Source organism: Chelonia mydas, chromosome 1, assembly GCF_015237465.2.
Source record: "Chelonia mydas isolate rCheMyd1 chromosome 1, rCheMyd1.pri.v2, whole genome shotgun sequence".
Lineage (NCBI taxonomy): Eukaryota > Metazoa > Chordata > Testudines > Cheloniidae > Chelonia > Chelonia mydas.
The window spans coordinates 137,742,180-137,760,937 of NC_057849.1; the positions used below are offsets into that span (position 1 = coordinate 137,742,180).

Below are 18,758 nucleotides of genomic sequence, written 5' to 3' on the forward strand. Positions count from 1 at the left end.
CACTCCAGGCCAGTAACACGTACTCGGGAATCATTGTACAACAAAGCATTGCAGTGTATGTTTGCTGGCGTTCAAACAACATCCGTTCTTTATCTCTCTGTGTTATCCTCAGGCGAGTGAGATATCATTCATGGTCACCTGGTTGAAATAGGGTGCTTTTCTTAAAGGGACACTCAGAGGTGCCCATTCCTGCTGGGCTGTTTGCCTGTGGCTGAACAGAAATGTTCCCCGCTGTTAGCCACGGGGAGGGGAGAGGGGCTAGCCACGCAGTGGGGGGAGGCAAAATGCGACCTTGGAACGAAAGCACATGTGCTATGTATGTAATGTTAACAGCAAGGTTTACCCTGAAAGAGTGTAGCCATTGTTTTATAAAATGTGTCTTTTTAAATACCACTATCCCTTTTTTTTCTCCACCAGCTGCATGTGTTTCAAGGATCACAGGATCTTCTCCTTCCCAGAGGCTAGTGAAGATTAGAAAGAAAAAAAAACGCACTCGTGATGAAACGTTCTCTGAGCTCATGCTGTCGTCCCACACTGACAGAGCACAGACAAATGCGTGGAGGCAGACAATGTCAGAGTGCAGGAAAGCACGATATGACCGGGAGGAGAGGTGGCGAGCTGAAGAGAGTAAGTGGCAAGCTGAAGACAGGGCTGAAGCTCAAATGCGGCGGCAGCGTGATGAGAGGAGGCAGGATTCAATGCTGAGGCTGCTGGAGGATCAAACCAATATGCTCCAGTGTATGGTTGAGCTGCAGCAAAGGCAGCTGGAGCACAGACTGCCACTACAGTCCCTGTGTAACCAACCACCCTCCTCCCCAAGTTCCATAGCCTCCTCACCCAGACGCCCAAGAATGCGGTGCGGGGGCCTCCGGCCAACCAGCCACTCCACCACAGAGGATTGCCCAAAAAACAGAAGGCTGGCATTCAATAAATTTTAAAGTTGTAAACTTTTAAAGTGCTGTGTGGCATTTTCCTTCCCTCCTCCACCACCCCTCCTGGGCTACCTTGGTAGTCATCCCCCTATTTGTGTGATGAATGAATAAAGAATGCATGAATGTGAAGCAACAATGACTTTATTGCCTCTGCAAGCGGTGATCGAAGGGAGGAGGGGAGGGTGGTTAGCTTACAGGGAAGTAGAGTGAACCAAGTGGCGGGAGGTTTCATCAAGTAGAAACAAACAGAACTTTCACACCATAGCCTGGCCAGTCATGAAACTGGTTTTCAAAGCTTCTCTGATGCGTACCACGCTCTCCTGTGCTCTTCTAACTGCCCTCGTGTCTGGCTGCGCGTAACCAGCAGCCAGGCGATTTTCCTCAACCTCCCACCACACCATAAACGTCTCCCCCTTACTCTCACAAATATTGTGGAGCGCACAGCAAGCAGTAATAACAGTGGGAATATTGGTTTTGCTGAGGTCTAAGCGAGTCAGTAAACTGCGCCAGCGCGCCTTTAAACGTCCAAATGCACATTCTACCACCATTCTGCACTTGCTCAGCCTGTAGTTGAACAGCTCCTGACTATTGTCCAGGGTGCCTGTGTACGGCTTCATGAGCCATGGCATTAAGGGGTAGGCTGGGTCCCCAAGGATAACTATAGTCATTTCAACATCCCCAACAGTTATTTTCTGGTCTGGGAATAAAGTCCCTTCCTGCAGCTTTTGAAACAGACCAGAGTTCCTGAAGATGCGAGCGTCATGTACCTTTCCCGGCCATCCCACACTGATGTTGGTGAAACGTCGCTTGTGATCCACCAGAGCTTGCAGCACTATTGAAAAGTACCCCTTGTGGTTTATGTACTCGCTGGCTTGGTGCTCCGGTGACAAGATAGGGATATGGGTTCCGTCTATGGCCCCACCACAGTTAGGGAATTCCATTGCAGCAAAGCCATCCACTATGACCTGCACATTTCCCAGGGTCACTACCCTTGATATCAGCAGATCTTTGATTGCATGGGCTACTTGCATCACAGCAGCCCCCACAGTAGATTTGCCCACTCCAAATTGATTCCCGACTGACCAGTAGCTGTCTGGCATTGCAAGCTTCCACAGGGCTATCGCCACTCGCTTCTCAACTGTGAGGGCTGCTCTCATCTTGGTATTTATGCACTTCAGGGCAGGGGAAAGCAAGTCACAAAGTTCCATGAAAGTGCCCTTATGCATGCGAAAGTTTCGCAGCCACTGGGAATCGTCCCAGACCTGCAACACTATGCGGTCCCACCAGTCTGTGCTTGTTTCCCGAGCCCAGAATTGGCGTTCCACCGCATGAACCTGCCCCATTAGCACCATGATGCATGCATTGGCAGGGCCCATGCTTTCACAGAAAATCTGTGTCCATGTCCTGATCACTCACGTGACCGCGCTGACGTCGCCTCCTCGCCCAGTATCGCTCTGCCAGGTTCTGTTGCTGCATATACTGCTGGATAATGCGTGTGGTGTTTAATGTGCTCCTAATTGCCAAAGTGAGCTGAGCGGCCTCCATGCTTGCCTTGGTATGGCATCCGCACAGAAAAAAGGCGTGGAACGATTGTCTGCCGTTGCTCTGACGGAGGGAGGGGCAACTGACGACATGGCTTACAGGGTTGGCTTACAGGGAATTAAAATCAACAAAGGGGGTGGCTTTACATCAAGGAGTATTTCAGGCAGGACTTCATGGAGGGTTCCAATAAGAAATGGTGCACCTAAGTAATTGTTCTTGTTGGAACAAGCAGGTTGGTCTGGCCTCTGATTGATACATGGCTAGATTTACCTCACTGCACCTTCTCTGCGAGTGACTGCAGTGTGACCTAGAGGAATGAGTCCCCTAGACAGGGGGGCAGGGGGGAAGCAAATGAGTACAAAACAAATCTGGTCTATTTCTTGTTTTGATCCACTCCATCTATCTTTTACATCTTTGGCTGGCAGCAGACGGTGCAGAAGGACTGCAAGCCATCCACATCTCATGGCTGCTCGGCAGAAGATAGTGCAGTAGGACTGCTAGCCATCCTCATCTCTTGCCTGCCTGGCAGAAGATGGTACAGTAGGACTGCTAGCAATCCGTATCACCTGCCTGCTCACCATAAGATGGTTCAATAGGACTGACTGCAGGACTAAAGAGAATGACCTGGTCAAGTCACTCTAAATTTAGTCCCTGCGCCCATGTCTGCCCAGGCGCTCCTGGCCAACGTGGCCAGGCGCACCTCGGACATGATGATGACGGCTACCAGTCCTATTGTACCGTCTGCTGCCACAAGGCAAGGGGTTGCTGCTGCTGTGTAGCAATGCAGTACCACGTCTGCCAGCACCCGGGAGACATACGGTGACGGTTACCTGAGCGGGCTTCATGCTTGCCGTGGTATGGCGTCTGCACAGGTAACTCAAGAAAAAAGGCGCGAAACGATTGTCTGCTGCTGCTTTCACGGAGGGAGGGAGGGAGGGAAAGGGGGCCTGACGATATGTACCCAGAACCACCCACGACAATGTTTTAGCCCCATCAAGCATTGGGATCTCAACCCAGAATTCCAATGGGCAGCGGAGACTGCGGGAACTGTGGGATAGCTACCCACAGTGCAACACTCCGGAAGTCGACGCTTGCCTCAGTACTGTGGAAGCACTCCGCCGAGTTAATGCACTTAATGCATTTAGAGCATTTTCTGTGGGGACACACACACTCGAATATATAAAAACGATTTCTAAAAAAACGACTTCTATAAATTCGACCTAATTTCGTAGTGTAGACATACCCCGACATATACTAGGACTGATCTAATTAGACACAGCTATACTGCAACTAACGTTGAAACCACTCCACCAGAAGTAAATTTGGTGAACAGTGGAGGACAGAGTGAGAAGGATATAACAGAAGGGAAAGAAAAAAATGCCAGCATTTTCTCTCTTATTTGAAATATTTCTAGTAAAATTCAGAGGAGCTCAAAATGCAGTTTTCTACACGGAGATTATAGATAAGTGGAGACCAGGAATTATTTCTCAAATGAAATAGCAGTTTTCTATTTTATGTCTTCCCTGTACCTAGAGAAAGGAATTTTAGCATAGCAATGATTTCTGATCGATATTTCCTCATCATAAAACAGATATTAACAGAAGCACAAGTTCTAAGTGACACAGTGGAAAAGGAACTGCTTTACAAACTATTCGTCAGAAATACATGGTCATCTTATTTCATCATCATGGGCATTTCTTTTACCAAGTCAAACTCAGGTTTGAAGGGAAGAAAAGTTGAGACACCAATATTTGTTTTGCCTTACAGACTTTAGGTAGCTACTGCTACTTGAATTCCCAAGACTTCAATTTCCACAAATCCCCATCTGTTATCATTCATAGGAGGAAAGAGAACACACATTCAGTATTTACTAATAAAATTCATGACTACCAAACTGCAATATTGTATATTCTCTCTCACACATTCACAAACTTAAAGCTTTTAACTTTTTCCCGCTGGATACGAAGCAGACACTCACCAATTACTTTCACACAAGTTGAAGCAATTATCTGATTTCCCTCTCCCCCAGCCAGTACTGTACTGCTTTTTTTAATAGGACATTCACAGTATGGATTGCACAAAGCCTGCTTTCATATTCCCCCCAAAATACCTTTTCTTGGTTCAGATTTTAGACACATAGTGATAGGATCTCTATAAAAACCCATATATAGTAAACAATGATCAAAAAACGGCCATAGGGACAATAGAAATCTCTAATTTCTCCCTCCCTCCACCCACCCAACAGTTGTTTTACTCCCAGCATATTTGCAAATTATCCTCCTCTTCCTCACTTAATGAATTTGAAGCAACAGTTAATACACAACCCTATGATAACAGTGGAGGAAGGGAAGGAGAAGCGAAGCAAAGTGATACTCATGGAGGGTACATCTTGGCATTAAAAAGAGTTATGCAATTAGAAATCATTCTCAAAATACGATGTACGTGGTCCCAAACGATTAGCTAAAATTGCACAATTTTATATCCTAATTTCAGAATTCCTAGGTATGCCTTGTATTGTTTAAAATATAATCTGAAGGCACGCAACCTGGAACAGGCTTTTGTGAGAAGTTTTGTAATTTCCTGACTTCTGGGAGGAAAGAGAAGCCAGTTATTTTGCAGCTTTTGTGTAATATTTCCAGTAGATCTATTAACTTAACCTTTAGTACATTAGCATACTTACTACAATTTATGAAAATGTCACATGATGAACTCATGCAATGAAAGGAGTTCACAAATGGTGTACCAAATGCAATGTACCAAACAACTAGAAATATGTTTTTGAACAGCTCTAGTTCAGCCGGACCTGTCAACATTCAATCTCACAATGACTTCAATGGAAGTAAGACAGAGTTCTAGTTAAGAAGAAAACAGTACTAGAAATTAGAAAGCAGACAAAGCTTTAAAAAATGTTATGGGAGATTTTAATATAAAAATACTCTAAGTGGTGCAGGTAGTGAAGGTTGCTCACACTTCCCATTAATAGGACTGTGACAAAGTTGGGTTTTCCTCCTTATTATGAGCCTATGTGAATCTTACTGTTTTGCATGAATACTGTGTGTACCTCAGTTTCCTGTGTATTACACCAGTGCTTAGGTGGTGGGAATAAGGATGTGTGACTTTTGCTGAGACCCTCAGGGGCAGGTGAGGCGGCTCCAGCTGCCTGCACCTAAGCGATGGACGATGCCCTTCATAACCTGAGAACCAGGAGGGAGATGCAATCAGGTGACACTGACTGGGAAGCAAGAGGAAAGACCGGAGGAGGAGCAACGGGCAAGGCAGGGGCCAGGCAACTGGAAGCAAGTCTGTCTCGGATGCCTTGGGGCCCAGGGGAAAGCCAGTGCTCTGGGCTCCCCTCCCCCCGCCAAGATGGACTTTACTGTATGTTCCTGATTTCTGTGCTAGCAAGCTGTGTTCTTTCTACATGGTGTTCCTGTTGACTAATAAACCCTTCTGTTTTACACGCTGGCTGAGAGGCACGGATGACTGCGAAGTTGGGGTGCAGGGTCCTTTGACTTCATCCCATCCAGGCAGACTTGATGAGGGAAGTGCAGAGTGAGAACAGGGGTGCTGAATGCTCTGAGGTTAGACCCAGAAAGACCAAAGTCATGTAGGCTTCTTGCCCTGGCAACAGTTCCAAGAGAGGAGGCATGTTAAACCAGAGTCCTGATTGGCTTTACTCGGAGCTGTTCCAGAGCATTGGCCCTGTGACTCCGTGATAGCTCATGGCGGAGGAGTGGGGGGGAATCAACTACAGGATGCTCCATCCACAGGGTGCACTAAGTGACTGGGGAGCAGTAAAACAAAGGGGGATTAGCGAGACACAGGCATGCTGAAGGCTGAGTGAGGTGCGGTTCCAGGAGGCAGAGCAGCTCATGGCTTCCCCCCCACCCTGAGAGAGATTGTGACCCCCGAGGAGGACTGTCACACTGAAGGGAATTCTTCCTAGGGACCTTGGGGAGCCAAGAGAGCAGAGACCTGAGAGTCTGTGACAACTTAGAAACAGCGAAGAGATGGCCTATAACTAAGGCTGCGAGTCTGTCATGGAGATCAAAGATTCCATGACTTCCCGTGACCTCCGCAGCAGCTGGTGCTGACCTAGGGGCTGTCCAAGCCAGGCAGCCCCTGGACCAGCAGCAGCAGTTTGGTGTGTGGGAGGGGGCTGAGGGCTAGGGGAAGAGGTTTGCGGGGGGCGCTTACCTGGGAGGAGGGTGTTACTAAAAATACCCATGACTAAAACATAGGCTTACCTATAACCATCTCTGTAAAAAGTATATTGTAGAGCTTAATTTCTCAGTTGGAAGAGGATGATTGCTCTAAGGAGCTGGTTCCTGACCTAGCTGGGGCCACGAGTCTGGGAACAACCGGGCATCCCCGAGGCCCATGTTCCCAACCAGCAGGGGGTCTCTACCAGGTTCCCTGTCGGTGGACCTGAGACGGATGGAATTGGAACTAAGATTGAAGGAATCAGAGGATCATGAGAGACAGGGAAGGCATGAGGCAGAACAGCAGGAGAGACAGCAGCAGCATGAACTGGGATGGCTGAGCTGAGAGGCAGAGGGACCTGTCCAGGGGTGAATGGGGATGGACCACGGGTTGCCAGTTCTGCAGGGAATCTCAACACTAAGTTGCTGCCCCAGATTAAGGAGGGAGGAGATGTAGATATCTGTCTCGTGGCCTTTGGGAAGGCGGGCAATTGGAACCTGGCTGACCCCACGGAAAGGCTCCGGTGTCTAGCCCCCTTTCTGGGTCTCAAGGCCAGAGCTGTTTAGCCAGATGGACAGGGTGGCAGACAGGCTCCCATTCCTGGCCCTAGCATATATGTCTGCGTGTACTCTCCTGGGCTCAGGCCCCTTGGATCTCCAGTGGGAGTGGAAGGTGGTGGACAACGGGGAGACATTCCTGGGGTGGTGAGATCCTGGGACAGAGAGAACTGCTGTCAGGCCCCAGGTGGTGCAGCCTCACCAGATGCTGCAGGGCTGTGTGATCTGGGTGAAGGTCCGAGGGATGAAGCCACTCGCCCTGCCTATGGCTCAGATTCTTGTACAGACACCAGAGGGGTAGGGCTGGCTAGTAGATGGGGGTCTCCAAGATATCAGCTTTGACGTGGATGATGGAGGGATCACTGTCTCTTTGGGACAGGATCTAGGCCCTGCTCCTGTAATGGCCAAGGATTCAAGTTTGAATTCAGGGAACCAATCGGCTGAGACTGATGTGGTCAGCGTAAATGCAAATGTCCTGGCTGGCAGGGAGGAGGAGTTGCTAAGCTCAGGTGCCCTCCCTTTCTGTAACCCTGGAGCTGAGTGGGACAGAGAGATGCTCCCCGCCCCCCTGCGGCTCACACTGGCTCTGAAGACATTGTGACCAAAGCAGCAGGCTCGCTGCCTGCCCTCACTGGGACAGCAGGGGTGAAGCTGAGCCCGTGGGTATCGGAGATCCCCGACTGAGTGTGGAGAACCACAGCCAGGGCAGGGTGGCTGCCAACCAGGGCTGCCTTGTCCAAAGGTGCAGGAGGCCCCAGGGAAGGGGGAAGCAGCTAAAAGGGCACTGCTGGTGACGGAGATGCCTCGTCAGAGGGTGACCAAAATGAAAATGGTGGCTCTTCACCAAGAGAGCCCGAATCTTAGCATTCCAGTCTGGAGGGCTGTGACCATAGGCAGCGAGAGGGAACTGGTTTCACTCCCCTCTCCAGCTGCTGAATTCCAGACCAAGCTGCAGAAGGACCCCTCCTTAGAGAAGCTGAGGGAACTTGCTGGCCACAGCGTGGCGAAACCCCTTGAGGAAGGCTGCTGGGAAAGATTCCTGTAGGAGAAGAGATTCCTGTACCGGGAATGGGCTTCCCTAGGGGAAGTGGAACTGTGGGGGATCAGGAGACAGCTAGTGGTCCCCCAGAAATACTGCCACAGGCTACTGTACCCGGCCCGCAATGTCCCTCTCTCAGGACACCAGGGAATCCTGTGCCCCAGGCAGAGGCTGCTACAGAATTTTTACTGGCCCGGAGTCTTCAATAACATCCAGCAATACTGCATGTCCTGGGACCCCTGCCAGAGGGTGGGGAAGGCCCGGGACAAAGGGAAAGCAGCCTTGAGATGCCTGCCCATCATAGAGGAGCCTTTTCAGAAGGTGGCCATGGACATAATGGGGCCCCTCAGCAAGGCAACCCTGGCAGAAAAGAAATACATTCTAGTGGTGGTAGATTTTGCAACCCATTACCCAAAGGCAGTGGCTCTGTCCTCTATCGAGGCAGACACTGTGGCAGAGGCACTGCTGACCATTTTCATCTGCTGGGAGCTCCTTAAGAGACCACGGATCCAATTTCATATCAGTCCTGCTCTGGTGCTTTTGGGAGAAGTGTGGGGTCCAGCACACCTGGGCCTCAACATATCACCCTCAGGCCAGTGGGCTGGTGGAGAGATTTAATGGGACCCTGAAGACAATGCTGAAGACTTTCATGGGCCAGCATCTGCAGGACTGAGACAAGTATTTAACGCACCTGCTGTTCGCATAAAGGGAAGAGCCCCAGGAATCCATGGGGTTCTCTCCTTTTCAGTTGCTGTATGGGAGGAGAGTCACCTGGACTTGGTAAGGGACGAATGGGAGGGGAAGGCCTCTCCCGATGGAGAATCAGCGATGGAGTATGTACTGACTTCTAGGAAAAGCTCACTGAGCTCATGGGTCTGGCCAGGGAGAACCTAGCCAGGGCCCAAGGGAAGCAGAAATATGGTACGACCGCTCAGCCTATGTCACAGGGGACCAGGTGGTGTTTCTCATCCCAGTGAGGAAGAATAAGCTACAAGCTGCCTGGGACAGGCCCTTTAAGGTCATCACACAGCTGAATGAGGTGAAACATGTGGTGAAACTATCCAACCTGAGCCACCGAGGGTACCATGTCAACATGATGAATGATGAAGGGAGAGGATGGTACTGGCTGAGTGTGGGCTGTGGGAGAAGGGGGATGATCCCCTGGTGGATCTCTTCCCTGAGACAGAAGCTGGCCTCTGGCTGGAATCAATTCTTCTCTAGGCCCAGCTAATCCCTGCCCGGCAGGCAGAGATCAGAGTGGTGCTGAGTTCCTACCAGCAGCTGTTTTCCAGCTGGCCTGGGCTCACTGACTTGGCTGTTCACTGGGTGGGGACAGGAGCCACCCGACCTGTCAGGTGTCCCCCTGGGAAAACAGCCCAAAGCCAGCCTGGGAAGAGAGGACAGAGACATGCTGGCTTTACAAGTGATTCAGCCGTCCACCAGCCGCTGAGCCTCATCTGTGGTGCTGGTCCACAAAAAAGACAGGTGGATCCGATTCTGCGTGGACTATTGGAAGCTCAATGACATCACCATGTCTGGTGCCTGCCCCATGCCTGGGCCTGACGAGATCCTAGACAAGTTTTTGGGGGGAACTCGATACTTCACTACCAGGGATCTCACCAAAGGCTACCGGCAGATGCTTGTGGATCCAGATACCAGGTTAAAACTTGCTTTTGTCACCCCTTTGGGGCTATACGAATTTCTGATCCTACCTTTCAGCCTCAAGGAGGCACCGGTCACCCGCCAGCATCCAGGGAATCAGTTACTGAGGGGGATGGAGAATTTTATCCTAGCGTATATTGATGATGTGTGTCTTTAGCCAGACTGTGGAGGAACATGTGTCCCAGGTGAGGAGGGGGAAGGGTTGACTCTGGGAGGCAAAACTGACTATAAATGCTGGGAAGTGCAAGGTGGGGATGGCAGAGGTGCTGTACTTGGGCCACAAGGCAGGAAACGGCTACCTAAAGCCAGAACCAGCCAAGGTGGAGGTGATCAGAGATTGGCCTGCTCCCCAGACTAAGAAACATGTCCAGGCCTTTATTGGGAAGGTGGGGCACTACCAGAGGTTTCTGCCCCACTTTAGCTCCCTGTCAGCCCCCATCACTGAGCTATATGATAAGGGTAGGCCAGACAAGGTGATCTGGACCAGGCAGTGACAAAGGGCTCTCTGCGCACTGAGGAGGATCCGGTCTAGGGCCCCGTGCTGGTAAACCCAGACTTTGACAAATGTTTTATGGTGTTCACCATGCCTCAGGCGCAGGGTACTCCCGGCTGGAGGTACCGAGCTGCCCTCCTCAGGCCTGGCTCCTCTCCTGCCCTCTCCTTCCCCCTTGCTGAATGTAGAAGATAGTCCTCTCCCGGTCTTCTTTTGCTGCATGGAAGGTGCCGGGGAAGGGGATCAGCACCGGTCTGTCAACGGTGTCAGTGGGGCACTCCACACCGACGCTGCGGTGCTCGGGGCAGAATCGGACCTCAACTGCTCCAGTGCCGGAGTTGGAGCCGACTCCATTAGGAGCGCCTTGAGACGGATGTCTCGCTCCTTCTTAGTCCAAGGTTTGAAGGACGTGCAGATACAGTACTTGTCGCTTATACGCGACTTGCCCAGACACCTTAGACAAATGTTATGCAGATTGCTGATGGGTATCAGTTTTTTGCAGCAATCGCAGGGCTTAAAGCCTGGGGACCGGGGCATGCCCCGTCCCTAGGCTGAGTCCCATTGGGACTAACCAAGTAAAATGCACTAACACACTAAGAGATAACTATTAACTATTTTACAAGAAAAGTTCATAACACTGAATGCAGTGAAAAAGCTAGCAGAAGTTTTAACACCGTCACTGGGGGCAAGAAGGAATGAGGGTGGGGGGAACCAGCAGCGCCCCTTATACCACGGCATGTGCACGCCACTCCAGAGGGCACCAGAGCCGGTCCCCTACAGCGGGTGAGGCAAACTTTTTGGCCCAAGGGCCACATCGGGGAATAGAAATTGTATGGTGGGCCATGAACGTTCACAAAATTGGAGTTGGGGTGCAGGAGGGGGTGAGGGCTCTGGTTGGGGGTGCAGGCTCTGGGGTGGGGCTGAGGAGTCTGGGGTGTAGCAGGGTGCTCTGGTCTGGGACTGAGGGGTTTGGAGAGCAGGAGGGGGATCAGGGCTGTGGGAGGGGGTTGGGAGAGGCTCAGGGGTGCAGGCTCTGAGCAGCACTTACCGCAAGCAGCTCCCGGAAGCAGCGGCATGTCCCTTCTCTGGCTCCTAGGCAGAGGCGTGGCCAGGCGGCTCTGCACGCTGCCCCATCCAGAGGCACCCCCCTGCAGCTACCACTGGAGCACCGGAGGGGGTCATTGGAGCACGTAGGAGCCAGAGTAGGGCGATGCTATGGCTTCCAGGAGCCACATGGTGTGGCCCCCGACCCAGCACCCCGGCCAGAGCGGGGCCGAGCCACGTGGTGCGAGCCATTTTAAGCGAACCACATGGTCCGGCCCCCTCACCCAGCACCCCAGCCGGAGCTCAGGGGCTGGCTTAAAACGGCTCACGGGCCGGATGCAGCCCATGGGCCATAGTTTGCCCATCCCTGCCCTACAGATACCACTGAAGGAAAAGCTTTCGGTACCGGTTCATGTGGCAAGCACACACACCTAATAAGGAATGGACCTGAGCAAGCACTCGAAGAAGAATGATGCCTCCTTTCTGAATCCCTCCAATGGGGGGGAAGTGGGGAGGGAGAGAAAGAGAGCGTGCAATTTCCAAAGGTGCACTCTGAGATGAAGTAGAGTCCATAGCTCCCTATACTGAGTGGCTGGGTTCTGAGGAAGGATGTAAAGCTACTTCCATCAACAGGTGTCAAAGCCTCACCTCTCCAGATTTCTTGGTCCTAGTCTTAAATCCCCTGGAGATCAGACAGTTCTCTCAAAAGGTGCCCCCTTCCAAACACTTTAAACAATGGGCTTGAGGGTCACTGACTGGCATAGACTTATTACAGGCAGACACTACTTAAACCTTCGGAACTTGGGCATGCCCCACTACTTGGTGTCGATGACACCATTACATCCAAATATGCAAAAACAAACAAATATAAAAACAATACTTCTAAACTAACACTAACTACTAATCTAATTATTTAAAGAGAAGCTCTCACCAAGAGAAAAGGAGAGTGATGAGGCACACAGGCTCTGTCTACCTATCACAGGTCGGGAGAAGGAACTGAGGGAGAGGTGGGGGCATCCCGACCTCTTCATACCATTGGCTATCAGCATGAGCATGTGGAGGGTGCATGTTCCACCCTGGAGATTTTTTTTTCCATAGCTTCCGTGCACTGAGTGAGCACATGCCTAAAGTGGAATGAACATGTACCATCCACTTGAAGAACCTTAATTCTGTCATTTCATAACTTTTCAGCACTTCACTTTAGGATCGTAACATTCTTTTAATGTGTATGGAGGGAAGTGTTGGGGGGGGGGCTGTTTTCTTTAATGACGCATATACATACACTAAGGAGCCTAGCCTGGGACAGATTAGAGAGGGATGTAAGACGGTGTCTAACATACACAGATTTTCAAAACACAGAAAAGATTCAAAAAACATATCAGTGTCAGACTCAGGTTTGTTTTTAATAATTGACAGACAAGATTCACAGGCTTGGATTTTATGTATTCATATATAAATGCAGTAGAACCTCAGAGTTACAAACTGACCAGTCAGCGACACACCTCATTTGAAACTGGAAGTACACAATCAGGCAGCAGCAGAAACCCCCCCCCCCCAAAAAAGCAAATACAATACAGTACTGTGTTAAACGTAAACTACTAAAAAAATAAAGGGAAGTTTCAAAAAATAAGATTTGACAAGGTAAGGAAACTGTGCTTGTTTCATTTAAATTAAGATGGTTAAGAGCAGCATTTTTCTTCTGTGTAGTAGAGTTTCAGAGCTGTATTAAGTCAATGTTCAGCTATAAACTTTCAAAAGAACCACCATAGCATTTTGTTCAGTTATGAAGATTTCAGAGTTACGAACAATGTCCATTCCCAAGATGTTCATAACTCTGAGGTTCTACCATATAGACATTTTCACTAAGTGCAAAGCCATTTTCTGAAGGATGGAGCTTACCTGTTCTTTAGTATATGCAGAAAATCTTTAAATTGTCAATTTAATTTTTAAAACTCCCATTTTCATCTTGAATCTTTGACAAATACATAAAAATTTCACCTTCATTCTAGCTGTTAATACCTGTGCTTCCCGATATAGTTTGTTTCTGTTTTTGTTTTTTAAGTGGTACTCATAAAATTAAAAGTAAAGATATTACCAGCACTGCAAAATATCTCCAACCCTCTTCCCCCGGCCAAATAAAAAAAAAAAGAGTCTGAATGAGTTACTGAGAGTTCAGAAAGGAACCATTAGTAATATAAATGACCAAAATGAGATATGAGAGAGAGCATGCACGTGCAAACAAATGTATGAACAAACAAACCATCATGGACGGGCAGAAAACTCATCAGAAAAACAACGAGGAGTCTTTGTGGAACCTTAGAGACTAACAAATTTATTTGGGCAGCTACCACTCTCAAACCTATCAGAAAAACAGTTTCCCTTCATTTCAGACTGGCTTGTAGATCACAATCTAAAGCTCAATGAAAAAGGAAAGTTACTTCATGTTGCCTTATCACTTCTTTTAACCTCCTGTGTGGGAATGCACAAAAAGGGAATGCCAAATATTTTAACCTTTGTACATTACATCAGAGAAAGAGCTTATTCTTATTCATTGCAGCTTGATCTCAGATATGAGTGACACGTACCTTTTTTGACAAGTGGCTGGGCAAAACACTGGGTCTAAGCAAGAGTGACAGAAGTGTCCTGTGGCAGTTAACTTTTTATCATAATAGGGACATGGCAAAGAATAAACTATATGAATAAGAACAGAAAGAAAACAAAGGTTTCCAAGATATGCCCAGATGAACCCAGCAGGCAAGCCACACCCCATATTGCAGAGAAAGGCAAAAAAAACCCAACCACCTCTCAATGTCTCTGCTAACCTGACCTGGAGAAAAATTCCTGCCAGATTTGGGGATGGGAAATCAGTAAGACTCTGAGAGTGTGAGCAAGATACACCAACCAGGCATCAATAAGAGGATTCTCTGTATCTCCTCAGAGCACTGATCCACCCCGCTGGGTGTCCATACTCCTCCCTCCCTGGCCAATCTCTGATGCTTCAGAGGAATACATCAATTCTACATGGGGGACAGGGATGGAAACTCTCCCTGGCCCCTGCAGATGGCTGACTGAAGCCCTGAAGCATGTAATTTGATTACAGCCATCTAATAAAAAAAAAAGTGTGCTTAATTTCTTGTTACGTATTTTTGTCCAAATTCCTTTATTACACTGGAGGTATGGACATAACACCCAAGATGCAGCTCTGCTTAGCCATTTTTTTAAAAAAAAAAAAATCTCAATCACAGCACCATCTTATAGTCATATTGCAGATTGAGGAGTGCAACCCTTTACCGCTGAATACAGAAATGGAGATGAATGCTCTCTGAACATTAACAGCAATGATCTAATCCTACATAGTCTTCTAAAATACACCAATGAAGTGAGGTGTTCTGGGATATTGGCCTACTGTCAACCAGCAACTGAGCTCAGATCAAAGCAACCGAATCTGTTCCTGTGACTGAATGCACTTCATTTTGGACCGCAGGACTAACTGAAGTTCAAGAGCAAAAAGCTGGTGCTTAATCTTGTGTATCTTTGTGCATTACAGTAGTTATGTATATTTTCATAAATATCCCTCTAACATGTCAAGTAGCAGTAGCACTGTGGTGATTTTCAAATGACCAAATATCACTATAGATACCGAAACCTGGAGTATGCCTGCAGGTGTAAGTGCCCATATCCGCTCACTGTAATTGACAGGATACAGACACCCCAAAAGGAGACCTAATGTTGACACCATTCTATCTGCTCTTTGCCTTCATTGTACACAAAATGGGGTGGCAGTATAAGGGAGAAAACTTAAAAGCTAGCTCTTAAAGTACACTTAGCCACTTCCCCAAGTCTAGTTACAGCCGCACATGCAAGAGTTTGTGTGCACACACCAGGAGTCTATAAAACACCATGGCAAGGGTTCTCTTTTGTTGCCTTCTTTCATGTATTCCTCCCCAATCTACAGACGCGTGAGTGTGTTACACACAGAGCGCTAAACATACTGGACGGATACAACAGCGTCTGGCCCTGTTCAGGAGCGAGCAGGCTGTGGCCCATGTGTGTGCCTCCAAGCCAGCCAGAGCCTGGCGCTGCTGTCACCCCGCCTCTCTTCAGCTCCACGCTCAGCATAACAGGACAGGTTTCAGAGTAGCAGCCGTGTTAGTCTGTATTCGCAAAAAGAAAAGGAGGACTTGTGGCACCTTAGAGACTAACCAATTTATTTGAGCGTAAGCTTTCGTGAGCTACTTAGTCTCTAAGGTGCCACTAGTACTCCTTTTCTTTTTGCATGACAGGGGACAATTCACCCCCCGGGCTCTACGGGCACAGCAGGGGAGCATCCGAGCAACCCCCATACCTCGGGCTCTTCCCAACACCTACAAACTGAGCAGCATGGGTAAGTCTCGCCTTCCACCCCCTGCCGCGCTCCTCGCTAGCCAGGTACTGAGCCCACCCCACGCCAGGCGTGCGCCCGTCGCCTGGCTGGATGCACTAGGACTCGCAAACCAGACACAACCTCTTCCCCAAATCCACGCGAGCCGCCCCTGCAGCGCGAGCTGCTCTGAGGGTTAACAAGGCAGGCTGCGGAGGGAGAGCGCGCAGCGGGCTGCAGAACCGACCCTGGGCAACAGCCTGACGGGGCTGCTCGGCTCCCCGCTCCGGGGATGCAACGTAGGGCAGCGAAAGCAACGCCTCGCCTCTGTGCGGCCCCCGCCCGCACACCCTGGGACATGTCAAACCTCGAGCAGGCCTCTCAGATTTCCTGCCTCGCAGGAAGGCAACAGCCGCTGCCCTCATCAGCGCGCCTGCTCGAGCACCTCGGCAGGAAAAGTGCAGCCTGCGCGCCTCGGGCCCCCCCGGGTCTGCTCTCCCTCACGGGCCAGCCTCTCGAGGCTGCATTTCACCCCCTTGCCGGCCGGCAGCCCGACAGCGGCTCCCGCAGCAAACACAAGCCCGCTGATTAGCTGGAAAAATCGCAAACGTGTCAACCCAGCTTTGCAATCACCGCCCGCCCCAAGGGGATGGGTCCCCATCCCTTCCCCGCTGCTCGCCGCCCCGGCCCCGGTGCTGCACAGCCACGCGTCCCCCCTTCACTCCACCTAGCCCGGGAAAACACTTCGCGAGCCGGGGGGGCGAGGAAAGGCAGCAGGCGCCCCGGGGAAGCCGGGGAGCCTCCAGCCCGGCGGGAGACAGCAGCCCCGGATCTCTACCCCGCCCTGGTCACCCACCCGCCCAGTCCTGGGGGCGTCCTGCGGAAAGGAGACGCACCCAGGAGCTCCCCTCGCCGCAGCCCGAGCTCACACTCACCCATGGATGTGGAGCCGGGCTCTGCCCGGCAGCGGGGACAGGCTGAAACTTTGAGACGGCTGGACAAGCCGCGGGGACGGGAGCGCGTTTAAAGCCACGGGTCGGGGGTGGGAGCCAAGCGGAGCGGAGGATGCTGAGTGAGGCAGCCGGGCTGCGTGGTGCTGCTTCTCGCTAGCGGCTCCTCTGCTCTCGTCGGCATCCAAACCGCAGAAATAGGACGAGACCTGGGGGGGGAAGGGGGGGGTGAGACGCAGTTTCCGCAAAGGACCTGAGCCCCCGCTGCTGCCTGCACCGGGGGCAGCCAGGCTCGGCGAGCGGGCGGGCGGCTGCTTAGGGGCGGCGACTCCCCCTCTTGGGTTCCGCGTGTGCAGCGGGGCAAGTGTGAATCCAGACCTGGGTTCCCCCCTCCCCGCCCCAGGCGCCGCCACGCTGGGCGCTGCCGCCGCAATCAGCGGCTCCGCTCGGCGGGAAGTGTCGCGAGAACGCGCCACAGCCCGGCTGCACCGCCTCGGCCCCGCGCCGCCCGCAGCAGCAGCAGCGGCGGCGGCGAAAGGAAGGAGAGAAGGGGGTTAGTGACCCTCCTGAGGCAGAGGCGAGAGGCGCAGGCGTGAGGAAAGCTCAGCTCCCGGGGTCCGCCCAGGGAAGGCTGAGGATGCTGCTCCTCCCCCTAGGGACAGTTAAAGGGGGAGGCAGTGGCAGATCTAGGCTGTTGCTAAAAAGAAACAACACAGGGATGACCATACCCTGGCCTCAGAGCCACTGACTGAGGTTTGGGGGTTGGTTTTAACGTCAGGCAGCGAAAACAGTCGGGGTGGGCTATAAACAACACGCACAACCCCTTGGAGAGCGGAGGTTCCACGCCCCTGAACAATTTCTGACACCTAAACTTCAAATACCTCCCAAATTCAAAGCTCTACATTGAACTGAAACCTCCACAAGTGTGCTAGTATATATGCCTGCAGCTGTACTTTTCACTCCATGCATCTGAAGTGGGTTTTTTACCCAGGAAAGCTTATGCGCAAATAAATCTGTTAGTCTTTAAGGTGCCCCTCAACTCCTTGTTTTTAATCTAGAGTTGTTGCTCTAGATGAGTACTTTCCAAGGCTCCTAGGAGACGTTCTATTAGTTTGTAGCCCTGTATGGTTTAGGGGGTGTTGAAACATAGAGGGTCTGTAAAGCATCTATTCTTGGTGACCAGATAGAAACAGCTCTTTAATACAGATTCGAATGAGAATGTATAGACCACCTCAGTAAAGCTATTCCACCTGGAGTGAAGTCGCATGACAAAAAGACCTGAGCTCTGTAGCACTCAAAAGCTTGTCTCTCTCACCAATAGAAGTTAGTCCAATAAAAGATACCTCACCCATCTTGTTGCTATGGAAAAAAGAGACACAGATATTAGTAAGACGACAAGGCATCAAAGCTGCTGTAACTGACAGAGTAGAGAAGGCTAGGTAATAAGAGACAGAGATTTAATTTAAAAAAATACTTTCATGTAGTGATTGATTGTTCCTACTTTCAACTAAAGTATAAGGATTTGAAGTCTGCATTTGAAGACAATGAACACTTGTGACGTTGACACAATGAAACAGTATCAAAATGATTCATTATGCTATTTCAGGAACAGTAACATGTTTGGACAGAAAGAGGCCAAGTGGCCTGTCTCAGCTTCCCTACCTATTTGGTAACTGGTGTTTTTCCGAGGTTAGAGTGTATGTAGAAGTTCAAGGGTCTTTGGAAGAGCTATACATATCAACTGAAGCAGACTCGCACTAAGAGGGGGAAAAAAAATTAAGAACTACAGAATCAATTTTAAATGGTAAGGTGTAGGAAATGTAATCTAAAGAGATATTTGCACTACTGAGCAGCTTTAACTGCCCAAGGCTGCTGTAGACTATTTCTTTAACTCTCCCTAGCATTAATTTAGCTGTGACGATGGAAAAATGCTAGCAGCCAAAATGATATAGATTTAACATGTGGAGCATATTCTT

At 50.1% G+C, this 18,758-nt stretch overlaps 1 protein-coding gene across 6 annotated transcripts in view; it reads right to left on the reverse strand.

The window, feature by feature from the left end:
* Nucleotides 1-17,410, reverse strand: part of SH3KBP1 (SH3 domain containing kinase binding protein 1) — a 352,898-nt gene extending 335,488 nt beyond the window's left edge. For 2 of the 6 annotated variants that reach the window (XM_043537958.1, XM_043537956.1), the window contains exon 1: nt 16,768-17,344. In XM_043537958.1, coding sequence (XP_043393893.1) covers nt 16,768-16,771 — 4 coding nt within the window. In that variant the 5' untranslated portion in view covers nt 16,772-17,344. Of the gene's footprint in view, nt 1-16,767 lie in introns of all 6 variants that reach the window. The other 4 variants (XM_043537957.1, XM_037901491.2, XM_037901486.2 and 1 more) reach the window with 4 other exon arrangements.
* Between the last annotated feature and the right edge of the window lie 1,348 nt (nt 17,411-18,758).